The sequence below is a fragment of the Oryctolagus cuniculus genome, chromosome X (assembly GCF_964237555.1).
Source record: "Oryctolagus cuniculus chromosome X, mOryCun1.1, whole genome shotgun sequence".
NCBI lineage: Eukaryota > Metazoa > Chordata > Mammalia > Lagomorpha > Leporidae > Oryctolagus > Oryctolagus cuniculus.
This window is the reverse complement of record NC_091453.1, coordinates 14,237,667-14,249,788: the sequence shown is the minus strand read 5'-3', so window position 1 is coordinate 14,249,788 and position 12,122 is coordinate 14,237,667. Positions and strand designations below refer to the sequence as shown.

The 12,122-nt window shown below is 40.9% G+C and overlaps 1 protein-coding gene across 2 annotated transcripts; it reads right to left on the bottom strand.

Moving 5' to 3' along the window:
- Positions 1–1,079: 1,079 nt before the first annotated feature.
- LOC100352291 (melanoma-associated antigen B10) lies at positions 1,080–10,985 on the bottom strand. 2 transcript variants are annotated; one of them, XM_051827658.2, is made up of 2 exons: positions 10,513–10,753; positions 1,080–2,875 (listed from the first exon to the last, which is right to left on the bottom strand). In XM_051827658.2, the coding sequence occupies exon 2, from the start codon at positions 2,851–2,853 to the stop codon at positions 1,849–1,851; it is 1,005 nt and encodes a 334-aa protein (XP_051683618.1). In that variant the 5' UTR covers positions 2,854–2,875; positions 10,513–10,753; the 3' UTR covers positions 1,080–1,848. The 2 variants fall into 2 exon arrangements, with proteins under 2 accessions (XP_051683618.1, XP_008270700.1); XM_008272478.3 differs by lacking the exon at positions 10,513–10,753 and adding an exon at positions 10,856–10,985 and having other exon boundaries at positions 1,096–2,875.
- Positions 10,986–12,122: the final 1,137 nt, after the last annotated feature.

Genomic DNA, 12,122 nt, shown 5'->3' with positions numbered 1-12,122 from the left:
CTAAGGGAATTTTTGGGTCTTGACCACTAATCAGGGTATGGATTCAGTGGCCAGTCTCAAATAAATCACCAAATTTGCCTTCATTTCTAACCTTATTTGTTTTCTAAAATCACTAACTTCAAATGTATATCCCCAAGAACCGGTAGATAGTGTGTTAAATTTGACTCTTCTCACAAGTGAATTTGGAAAAAAAATGTAAGTTATTTACTGCAGAACATTTTTGAAGATATGTTATTTATGGTCAGTGTGGAGGAGCCTTACACACTTTGATGCAAATCAAAACTCCTATAAATTGCGTCAAGGTCTACCTTAGTCCCTCCCTTCTTCCTGCCCTTCCTTCCAAACTACTTATACTTGCAATTACTTCACCTCCATTTAAATACCTAGTTTTAGCTTTAGAGTTTGTCAAGTTACATACGTGGTAACCTCATTTAAATGGGTGAACTGTGCCTCTCAGCCTACTGCAAAAGTTTCCAGCACACTGGTTTCTTAGCCCTCCACTGTATATGATTATCTCCATTATTTCTCAGACACTTCCTTGTGTTGGTGTATATAAATTATCCTTTTGTACACTGTGTTCACCTGCACTGAGACAAGAATACAGGACTTTCTCCATTTCTTCCTTGGGTAGAGAATTCTTTCTGGTATGAGGCACATCATATGATGTTTTGGCCCTTATCTGCCGTTTCTACAGGTTCATCTAACCCACCATTCAGATTGATTTACAATTAGCTCACATTGAAGGCCTTACCATTTTCCAAAGTCCCAAATTACCTTGCCATAGAGCAGTTACACTCTTGCAACTAAAGTCTCCAAGTCTTCAGACCTTCTCTTGACTTATCAGTTTGTTTAGGAGATATCTCATTTGTATAGTCTGCATGTTTGTGTGCCCCCTCCATTCATATAGTAAAGCCTAAATCCTCTGTGTGAGGGCATTTGGGGTGGAGCCTTTGGTAATAAGGTCATAAAAACGGAGTCCTCATGAATGGGATTAGTGTCCCTAGAAAGGGATAAAGAAATCAGAGCTTTTTTCTCTCCACCTTGTAAGGATATGGTAAGTAGAAAGAGCCTTTCACCAAGAATTTCAGCTGACAACCTGATCTCAAGCCATCCAACCTCTAGAATTGTGGAAAATAAATGCTTCTTGTTTAATTCTCCTAGTCAATGATAATTCATTATAGAAACCTGAACTATGTCCCTTACCATCTTTCTTTCATTATGAATTCTCCAAAACTTAAATTTTCTGTGGGAGGTCTGATTCTTGTTTATCTTAGCACTCCAGGTACTAACACAAGCTCTCCAAAGAATATATGGTCAATATTTGTTTTAAAAAAATAAGCTCCTGAAAAAGGGGTCTGCTTTATTATTATTTCTCTTACATTTTTAAATAAAGTAAATATAACCAGGTTTGAATGTTATAAAACATTCATGGACCAAAAGTGATAAGTGAAAACAACAATTTATAATCTTTTGTTTTTTCTCCATTTCTTGATCTCAACCATCACAATGGTGAATTCTTTTACATTTCCAACAATATGCTCAATTTACTGTTATACTATCTTGTTCTAAATCACTAAATATTATGGACCATTTCCTAGTTTGTTTTACAAAATAGTAAAACTCTTAAATTTCATTCACAGCAATGAATATTTGAGCAATATCATCCATAAACTTAGATTCTAAAGTTACTTAAACCTTCTGATAAAGGGAACAATATTTTTAAAAACTTATCTAAGAACAAAGAACAGAACAACAAAGCAAATATGTCATATATATTATGTTGTCTCCAGCCCCCCACCCTGACACAGAATGTGGATTTTTTTTATGAACCACAAAACAAGGAATGAATCAAACTTTACTAGTGTGGGAGGGCCTGATGAGTAAGGCCCTGGAACGTGCATCAGCTATGGCTCTAATGCGAGCTCTGGCGGCAGCTCTGGTTTGGGCCCTCTCTTCCTCATCTCTCAAAGCTTCCGCATACCAGGATGTCAAGGCAGTAGGGACAATATCATGGACCTTGGCTAAAAACTCAAGGACTTTCATCTTACTTGTTTCAGCATGAGCTCTTGGGCCCCATAAGAATTCATGGCGTGGAGGAATAGTATTGGGAACCTCCCGGTATATCAGGTATTTTGCTTTCACCAAATCCTTGGTGATGAGCTTCCTGGGATCCCCAAAAATGAAATGCCTCCTCCCATCATATATCCCCATTATATTTAAAATTTGCCATATTTGCTCCTCAGTGGCACAGTTGCCCCTCGCAAAGATCACACCCAAGATTGTCATTAGCAAGCCAGTCTTGGGGATTCCTTCATCATCGCCCAGCTTTGCATCGTAGCTTATATCCAACTTGTTGACGAGGATATAGATATGCCTGTTGGGATCCAGCTTCCTTATGTCAAGGCCAAAGATCAGCTCCATGTATTCAGAAGCTTTCATCAAGATCTCATAGAAGTGGCTCTTGGGCAAACGGATTATATTTCTCATCACATCTGCCTCCCAAATACGCTCTTTCATTTGATACTTGAGCAGCAAGTATTGCACCAAAGTAACTACCTTCTCATCTAGAGGGGCACTACATAAGTGCCCAAAGGCAACCTGGGCCTGTGAGGATGTTGGCCTTTCTCTCACTTGGTTATTGTATCTTGCATGTGAAACAGCTGCAGCAGTAGTGGTGGTGGCTCCAGAAGCAGTTGATCTCTGGGGAGCACTCCTGACACGATTAGATGAAGAAGAGTGGGCCCGTTCTGTCACTCCTGCCGTGGCCTGAGCACCCACCAGGTTCTGGGGCTCTTTCTGAGCCTGACGGCGTTTTGCCCGGGCTCGGAGCTTGCTCTTACGACCCCGAGGCATTTAGGCAAGTTAACTCTGTAACCTAGAAGATGGAAGGTGAAATGGTTAGGTCATTTCAGCTGGGAGATACCTCATTGCTCCCATTCGAAGGTGCTCACTTCCCTGATAGCATAGTTAGAAGTCAGGGTTTTTCACATCAATTGCACATTTACCCATCTCTCAGGACTAAAAGCATGGGCATAGGTGTGTGAGATCTCTTCTGTTCTGAGACTTCACTCAAAGTCTACGACTTCTCTATCACAGTCTATTGGGGCTGTATCCAACTTTTTTTTTTTTTTTTTGTAATTTGACTTACTGAATTCTTCATTTCTAAGATTTCTGATTGTTTCTTTTTCAAGATTGCTTTTATTTCATTCTAATATCTGTCTATTCTCTTATATCTTTTTGAACATCCATATGCCCAATATTCTGAATTATTTATCAGGCATCATGCAAGTCTAGCATACACCCTGAGACTGTGACGTTTCTAGTGCCTGTGAGACTCAGTTTTGACTCAGCTTAATATCAACCTGGGTGGCCACAGTACTGTCCCCATGCTCCTCTCCCAACCTTGGGCAGTCAGAAAATCAGGGATCCAGTCAGGAGAAAGTAGTATAGGAAAGTGAGTTTAGAGCCGTGCCCTGAGGCTCAGGTCTGAGTCCACTGTGGTGAGATCCAGCTCAAGATAAAACCCAAACGTCTCTATCCCCAAGCCAGTACTCAGAGATGCAGCCTCTAGATCATCCTGGCTTCAGGCAGAGACTTGCGCTCTGGTGCCTGGTGTGTTAGACTAGTGTTTCAGCCTGCATCACCCTCAGTATCTCAGGGCCCAGGTGTGCATCCACAAAACAGCATAGGCCCTGTAGTTACAAGACTCAGGTGCAGCCCAGCTTAATGTAAGCCTAGGCAGCCAAGGAACTAACTGCCTTCATCACCGCTCCCTCAGCCATGGGCAAGCATAACAAAAGGAAAAGCTCCATTCACTAGAGAATAGGGTACCAAGGTGAGCACAAGACTGTGTACCGGATCTGGTTATACAATACTTGGCAGATATGAATGGACTCTGTCCCCAGGTCACTGATGATAGATGGAATCCCTGAACCTGCCCCCATCCCAACTTGGGACATGTGACTCCAGTCATCCGATGTCTATCCTAGCCTGACAATGAGTGCAGCAGCCTTGGGCTATAAGCACACCTCAATGACAGGTAGCCCATAGCGAATTATTCCTTGGACCTATCCTGTGCTGCACCAGTCTTGGGAGACTGTGGGCCCTGGATGTGACCTGGCATTACCACATAGGTGGCAGGGTTGTTCACGCCTTTCCTCCTCCAATCACAGGCATAATAACATAGACATAGACGGTGTACTTATCTGCTTGAGGGAAAAAAAGGTAAGTGGTTGAGAAGACATTGCATAGAAATCTGAGGCTGGCACTGTGGGGACATACGCATCTCTTCCTGCAATACCAAGCCCCTGTCAACACAGGCACTCAAGCAACCCCTCCAGGATTGTAGCTGGTGTCCCCACAATACCAGCCAGAATGAACTGAGGGCTGGTGTCCCCACTCTCTCAGACCCTGCCTCGTGGTCTGCTGTCAAGACATAGGAACTCATGCTGGGTCTGAAAGGGGCACCCCATGCCACTGCTTCTGCTATTAATTACTGTGGAAGAAGATCCAGGGAAACTATATTATAGCACCAACCGGGAAAAAAGGCTAAAACAGCCTCTCAAACAAACACTGAAGAGACATCTTCAGGAAAAAGTCTAAAGTCTTTGACCATGAAAGCCACTCACTAAAAGTCATAAAAAATCTAATTAGATAGTTGTGAAGATGCCAATGTAGGGACATAGGAAGTAGGAAAATAGCAGGCAATATGACACCCACAAAGGAACATAATAATGCTTTAGTAACAAACTCTAAAGAAAAGGACATTGATGAAATAATTCAAAATAAATAATTCAAAATATCAGGCAAATGGATGTTCAAAAAGATACAAGACAATACAGACATATTTGAATGAAATCAGCAATAACATGCAAGATATGAATGAGAAATTCAGAAGAAAGAGATCTTGAAAAAGAAACAATCAGAAATCTTGAAAATGAAGAACTCAGTAAGTCGAATTAAAAAAATATATAGTTGGAAACAGCCACAATGGACTAGGTCAAGCAGAAAAAAAAAAAGAATATCTAAATTTGAAGACAGGCCTTTTCAAATATCCTAGTCACAGGCTGATGTTGTGGAGCATCAGGTTAAGCTGCCACTTAGAATGCCGGCATCCCATATCAGAGTGCCAGTTCAAGTCCTGGCTGTTCTGTTTCCATCCAGCTGTCTGCCAACACCCCTGGAAGGAAGGCAGCAAATGATAGCCCAAATGCTTGGGTCCCTGCCACACACATGGGAGACCTGGGTGGAGTTTCAGGCTCCCAGCTTCAGCCAGGCCCACTCATTGTGTTTGCAGGCATTTGGGAAGCGAACAGTGGATACAAGATCCCTCTTTCTGTCCGTTTCTCTCTGTCTCTCTCTCACACGTGCTCTCTCTCTGTCACTCTGGCTTTCAAATAAATACATCTTTAAGGTTTTCATTTTATTTTTATTTATTTTAAATGCAGAGTAACTAAGAGAGAGAGACAGAGAATGAGATCTTTCATCCACTAGTTCACTCCTCAAATGGTTGCAACAGCCAGGCCTTGGCCAGGCTGAAGCCAGGAGGTTGGAACTCCAACACGGGTGACAGAGGCCAAAGTACTTGGGCCATTTTTGAATGTGTTCCCAGGTGCATTAGCAAGGAGATGAATTGGAAGCAAAGCAACTGGGACTTGAAGTAGCATTCCAATATCCAATTCTGACATCGTAGGTGGCAGCTTAACCCACTGCACCACCATGTTTATAGGAATAAATACCTACATTAATAAAATAGATATCAAACAAACAACACAATGATACATCTTAAGGACCCAGAAAAGCAAGAACAAATCAAATCTAGAATAGAAGGAAAGAATTAATTTAAGACTAGATCAAGTTTTACTGTATCAATTCCTTTTAGTGTATTAAATGGAGGATATTATTAAATCTCAAAAGTTATAGATATGTCTAAGAGCCCGCAAAAGATGTAACATCCTTAGGTTCTTCTTTAAAGATAATTAAGTTTCTAAAAGGAAAGAAGGGGGAGGAAGGAAGGGAAAAGAAGAAGGGGGAAAATGAAATCACCTTCAAGAAGCAATAACAGAACAGCCCTTTTATAGACTGTTGAGGAACAGTTGTCTTTTTTTTTTATTCCATTCTTTCTTTTTTTCTTTTTCTTTTTCTTTCTTGGACTAAACAGAAGAGGGAGGAGGAAGTGGGGTGGGATGGTGGATACGGTGGGAAGAACTACTATGTTCCTAATGCTGTATTTATGAGATACACACAAATAAAAAATTTTTTAAAATGACTAGATCAGAGATAAATGAAATAGAAACTAAAAAATACAAAAGATATATGGAATGATGAGTTGATTTTTTAAAGAGAAATAAAGTCAATAAACTTTTAGATAATTTAAGAAAAAAGAAGATTCACATAAATAAAATCAGAAATGATAAAATAATTTCACAGATATACAAAAGAAAGGGTCCAACATTGGATGCAGTGAACTAAGCCATTGCTTGCAATGCCAGCATCCCATATTGGAATGCCAGTTTGAGTCTCATCAACTGTACTTCTCATCCATTTCCATGATAATGTGCCTGGGAAAGCAGTGCAAGATGGCCTGAGTCCTTGGGCCTTTGCTACCCACATGGGAGATCCAGATGATGCTCCAGGCTCCTGACATCAGCCTGGCCCAGCACCAGGTATTGCAGCCATTTGGAGAGTGAACCAGCAGATGAAAGATCTCCCTGTCCCCCCCCCCCCAACCGTGTGTGTGTGTGTCCTTCTCTCTCTCTCTCTGCAATTCTGCCTTTCAAATAAATAGGGCTTTTTTAAGAAAAAAAATAATTAGGGACCAATGAAATGCCAACTAAATGGAAAGCCTAGGGGATAAATGGATACAGATAACTTACAAAAATGGAACCAAGAAGACATAGAAAATCTTAACAGATCATTACTTAGTAATGAGATTTAATCAATAATCAAAAGTCTCTCAAAGAGATAAGCTAAGGACCACATGACTTCACTGCTGAATTCCATCAAACTCTTAAGGAATAGCTAACACTAATTATTCTCAAACTACTTCAAATAATTGAAAGGAATGAACCCTTCCAAACTATTTCTATGGGATTGGCACCACCTTTATTCCAAAACTAGAAACAGATACAAGCAAAAAAGAGAACTATAGACAAATATCCCTAATGGTCATAGATTTAAAAATTCTCAACAGAATATTAGCAATTAAATCCAAAACCCATCAAAAAGCTCATTCTTCATGACTGTTGAGGATTTATTCAAGGGAAGCAGGGATAATTCAATACACACAAATCAAAAAAATGTAATATGTCCTATCAATGAATGCAGACTATAAACCATTTAATCCTCTCAATAGATACAGAAAAACATTTACTAAAATTCGACATACATCCATTAAAATAAACTTGAACAAATTAGATACAGAAGGAACATACCCCAACGTAATAAAGGCTGCATATGACAAGCCCATAGCCAACATCACATTGAATGGGGAAAATCTGAAAGCATTTCCTCTACGTTCTGGAACCCCACAATAAAGTCCATTCTCATTACTGGACGTTTTAGTCAAAGACATTAAGCAAAAGAAAGAAATATAAGTAATATAAATAAGAAAGGGAGAAGTTGAATTATCCGTATTTGAAGAAAACATAATTCTATATGAAGAGAAACCTGAAGACTCCAAGAGAGTATCAGAACTGATAACTGAATCCACCAAAGTCACAGTATAAAAAATCAACACGCAAAAATCAGTAGCATTTTCATACACCAATGATGAACTCACTAAGAAATTGTAAGAGCTCTTTAAAAACTCTTAGAATAAATTTAACCAAGGGTGCAAAAGACTTCTACAATGAAAACATACAAAACATTGATAAAAGAAATCAATGAAGACACACAAAATGGGGTGACCTTCCATGCTCATGTTTTGAAAGAATTAATATTGTTAAAACGTTCATGTTACCCAAAGCAGTTTAGATTCAATGCAATCTCCATAATACCAATGAGGCTCTTCACAGAACTACACAAGACAATCTTAAAATTTAAACAGAAGCACAAAAGATCCTACATGGCCAAAGCAGTCTTGAACAAAAAGAAACAAAGCTTAGAGGCATCATGTACCAGGGTTCAAACCATTGTGTAGAGTTATTGTAACCAAAAACAATATGGCAGTGGCACAAAAGATACTTATACCAATGGAACAGAATAGAGACCCCAGATATCAATCTATATGTTTCCAGCTACATGATTTTTGAAAAAGGCGCTGAATACATATACTGGCAAAAGGACAATCTCTTCAATAAATAGTGCTGGGAAAACTGGATAACTGCATACAGAATATTCAAGCTTGACTCCAACCTCTCTATACAAAAATCAAAGACCTAAGTGTAAGACCTAAAACTATGAAAATACTAAGAAAACAGTGGAAACACTTCAAAACATTGGCATAAGCAACAAATTTTCAGGTAAAATGCCCCAAAACAAGCAATGGAAGTAAAAATAGACAAACAGGATTATATCAAACTAAGAAGCTTCTACACAGCAAAAGAAAATGATCAAGAAAATGAGAAGGGGTTAGTGCTGTTGGGTAGAGGGTTAAGCCACTGTCTTCAGTGCCAGCATCCCATGTGCCAACAATTTGAGTCCTGGCTGCTCCACCTCCAATCTGGCTCCTTGCTAATGCACCTCGAAGGCAGCAGAGGATAGCCCAAGTCCTTGGGCCCCTGCACCCATGTGAGAGACCCAGAGGAAGCTCCTGGCTCCTGGTTCCTGGTTCCATCTGGCCCAGCCCTGGCCATTGTGGCCATTTAGGCAGTGAACCAGTGGATAGAAGATCTCTCTCTCTCTCTCTCTCACTCTCCTCTCTTTTTCTCTCTCCTTCTCTGTATCTCCACCTCTCAAGTAAATAAATAAATCTTTAAAAAAGAAAATGAAGAGAAAACTGAAAGACTGGAATCAAATATTTGCAAACTACTCATCCGAAATAGGATTAGTACCCAGAATATATAAGGAACTTAAAAAAAAACTGAACAAAATGCCCAAATCCAGTTAATAAATGTGCAAATTATTTGAACAGGCTCTTCTCAGAAGAAGAAATACAAATGGCTGACAAACACATGAAAAAAATGCTCAAAATCACTAACAGGGAAATGCTACAATGAAATATTATCTCACCCCAGTTAGAATGGTTAGTATCAAAAAAGACAAAAAGTAACAAATGCTAGCAAGGCTGTAGAGAAAAGGAAACCCTTATACACTGTTTGTGGGAATGTACATTTGTGCAACAATTATGAACAACTAACAGTTAAACACAGATCTACTATAAGATTCAGCTATACCATTTCTGGGTATATATAACCCAAGGAATTGAAATCAGCATGTGAAAGAAATACTTGCACTCTCATGTTCACCTAGATATGGAATCAACCTAAGTGTTCATCTACAGATTAACAAATATAGAAAATGTGGTATATATACACAGTGGAGTATTATTTTGCCATAAAAATAATGAAATCTGACATTTATGCAAATAGATGGAAGTGGATATCAATACATTAAATGAAATAAGCCAGACACAGAAAGACAAATACCACATGTTCTGTTTCAGCACTGGAAGTTAAAAAAATCCATCTGAACTTAGAATAGTGATGATTAGAGTTTGGTAAGGGTGGAAGCAGGGAGGGTAGAGGGAGGTTGGATACCAATCACTAAAGCACAGAATTAACAAGTTCTGTTCCACAGTGCAGTGGGGTGACTATAGTCCAACAATATATACTGCACAAAGAACTGGAAGACAGAAGAAAGAAGATTCTAAACACAAAGTATAGATAAGAAATCGGAAAGACTAGTCACTTGATTTAATCGGTTTATACTGTTTAAAATATTGCATTGCATCCAATGAAAATTTACCAATATCACGTTAATCAAAAATTTTGTTAAATAAAATTTTCAAAAGTATATGCTTTTTTAAAAAAAGATTTTATTTATTTGAAAGACAGAGTTACAGAGAGAGGTAGAGACAGAGAGAGAGGTCTTCCATCTGCTGGTTCACTCCGCAGATGGCCGCATCCGGGACTAGAACCGGCACCCATATAGGATGCCGACGCTTCAGGCCGGGGCTTTAACCCACTGTGCAACAGCGCGGGCCCAAAAGTATATGCTTTACTTCTGATAGAGTCTGGAATCATCCGCGCCTGCCACCCCTGTCCCCTGTAGCGATCTGAAGCCAACACCTGGATCCGATACTGATACCAACCCCGCACTTCGCCACCCCCATTATGCCCAGGGCACCTATCACACCACCCACCCTCCCTCTCCGCCCCCGCCATTTTTTTTTGGAAAGAATTTAGAAAATTTTTAGAGATCACGACGCCAGAACAGACAGCAGGGAAAACATTTCCGGAACCCCTCCATTCTGGGCTGGGAAGTCTCTTCACTCCTAACTCTGGGTTTTTACCCAATTCCAGGCAGCGTTCAGAGCTGCCCCTTCGACTGAACGGATGCTGCCCCCCTTACCAAATCTCTCCCTTCCTTCAAACAACACGGCAATGTGTGTCATTTCGGTTCATCCCGACGCAGCCCCTCAGACTAACGGCTCTCTAACGCTTCCTCTATTCTCGGCGGGTGATTACCAGATTTCATTCAGGGACTTCTTTCATAAAACTTGGGAACCGCTCTCTGCTAGTCTGAAGCCAACACCTTTGTCAAATAACCTCATCCCCTCAGTCAGAAAAATGTAGAAGGTTCTCGAAGGTCGGCACGTCAGACGATTCTAGTAAAGTTAACAACAGAGGCCGAACTGTTGGGAAACCCTCCATTTCGGGCTAGAGAATCCCCTCACACCTAATTTTGTCCTTACCTAATTCCAGGCAAGTTCTGGAACTCCTCTCTCAGCCAGCTCGGTATCGCGCCTCTCCTATCAACGCCTTCACTTCGAAGAGACGTCCAGGTGGACATCCGGGTTCACCACTTCCGCCAGACCGTCCCGGATGTTCCCTCAGGGCTGAGGAAGGGGCGGGGCTTGGTGATATTGACGCAGTTCCAACACGGGTAATTCTATTAGAACTCACATACGGGACTTTTATTGATTCCTAGCTGGGACTCCTCCCTGTGGTAACTTGAATTAGCCTGTCTTAAACCAAGGCCCTCCAGCACTTCACCATTCAGTTTCTAGAAGGTGAAGTGAAAGGGCTTCAAAGCCTCACAGTCATGCAGGAATCTCCCAGAACTGACAGCAGGGGTGGACTGCTGTGCCTTCCATGCGGGTGATTTCTGTAATAACCACGTAGAGTCTTCATCTTTACTGAAAACGGCTAAAGCAGAATCTATTTCTTATTTTAATTCCTTTCAAGTTGTGATTATCACAACAATGAAGCTATCACTTTGTACAGCACATAAATCCATCACCCCACCCTGAATAAATTTAATACCATCTACAGTGGCTCTTGATCCACCCTGGAAATATCTGTACTGTAGGCAATCCTCTACTCCACCCAATATCTGATTGCAACAGGCCAAGAAAAATGTCCTCCTCACTCCTTGATATTCTTTCTCCTGCTTTAACTGTCGCTCATCACCAATCCCTCCCATAAATACAGCTTTAATCTTAGTGGTGGGAGGACTATATACACAGAAGGAAAGAAAATACAATTTTTAATTTTTTACTTTTTTATTTTTGCCAGGCATAGTTGACAGTGGGAGAGAGAGAGAGAAAGATCTTCCTTTCATCGGTTCACTCCCCTAATGGCTGCTACTGCCGGCGCTGCACTGATCCGAAGCCACGAGCCAGGTACTTCCTCCTGGTCTCCCATGTGGGTGCAGGGCTCAAGGACCTGGGCCATCCTCCACTGCACTCCCTGGCCACAGCAGAGAGCTGGACTGGAAGAGGAGCAACCGGGACTAGTACCCGGCACCCCAACCAGGACTAGAACCCAGGGTGTTGGCACCACAGGCAGAGGATTAGCCAAGTGAGCCACAGCACCAGTCGAAAATACAATTTTTAAAAAGATTTATTTATTTATTTGAAAGGCAGAGTTACAGAGAGGGGGAGAGAAAGAGAGAGAGAGAGAGTCTTCCATCTGCTGGCTCACTCCCCAAATGGCCGCAATGGCCAGCACTGAGCTGAT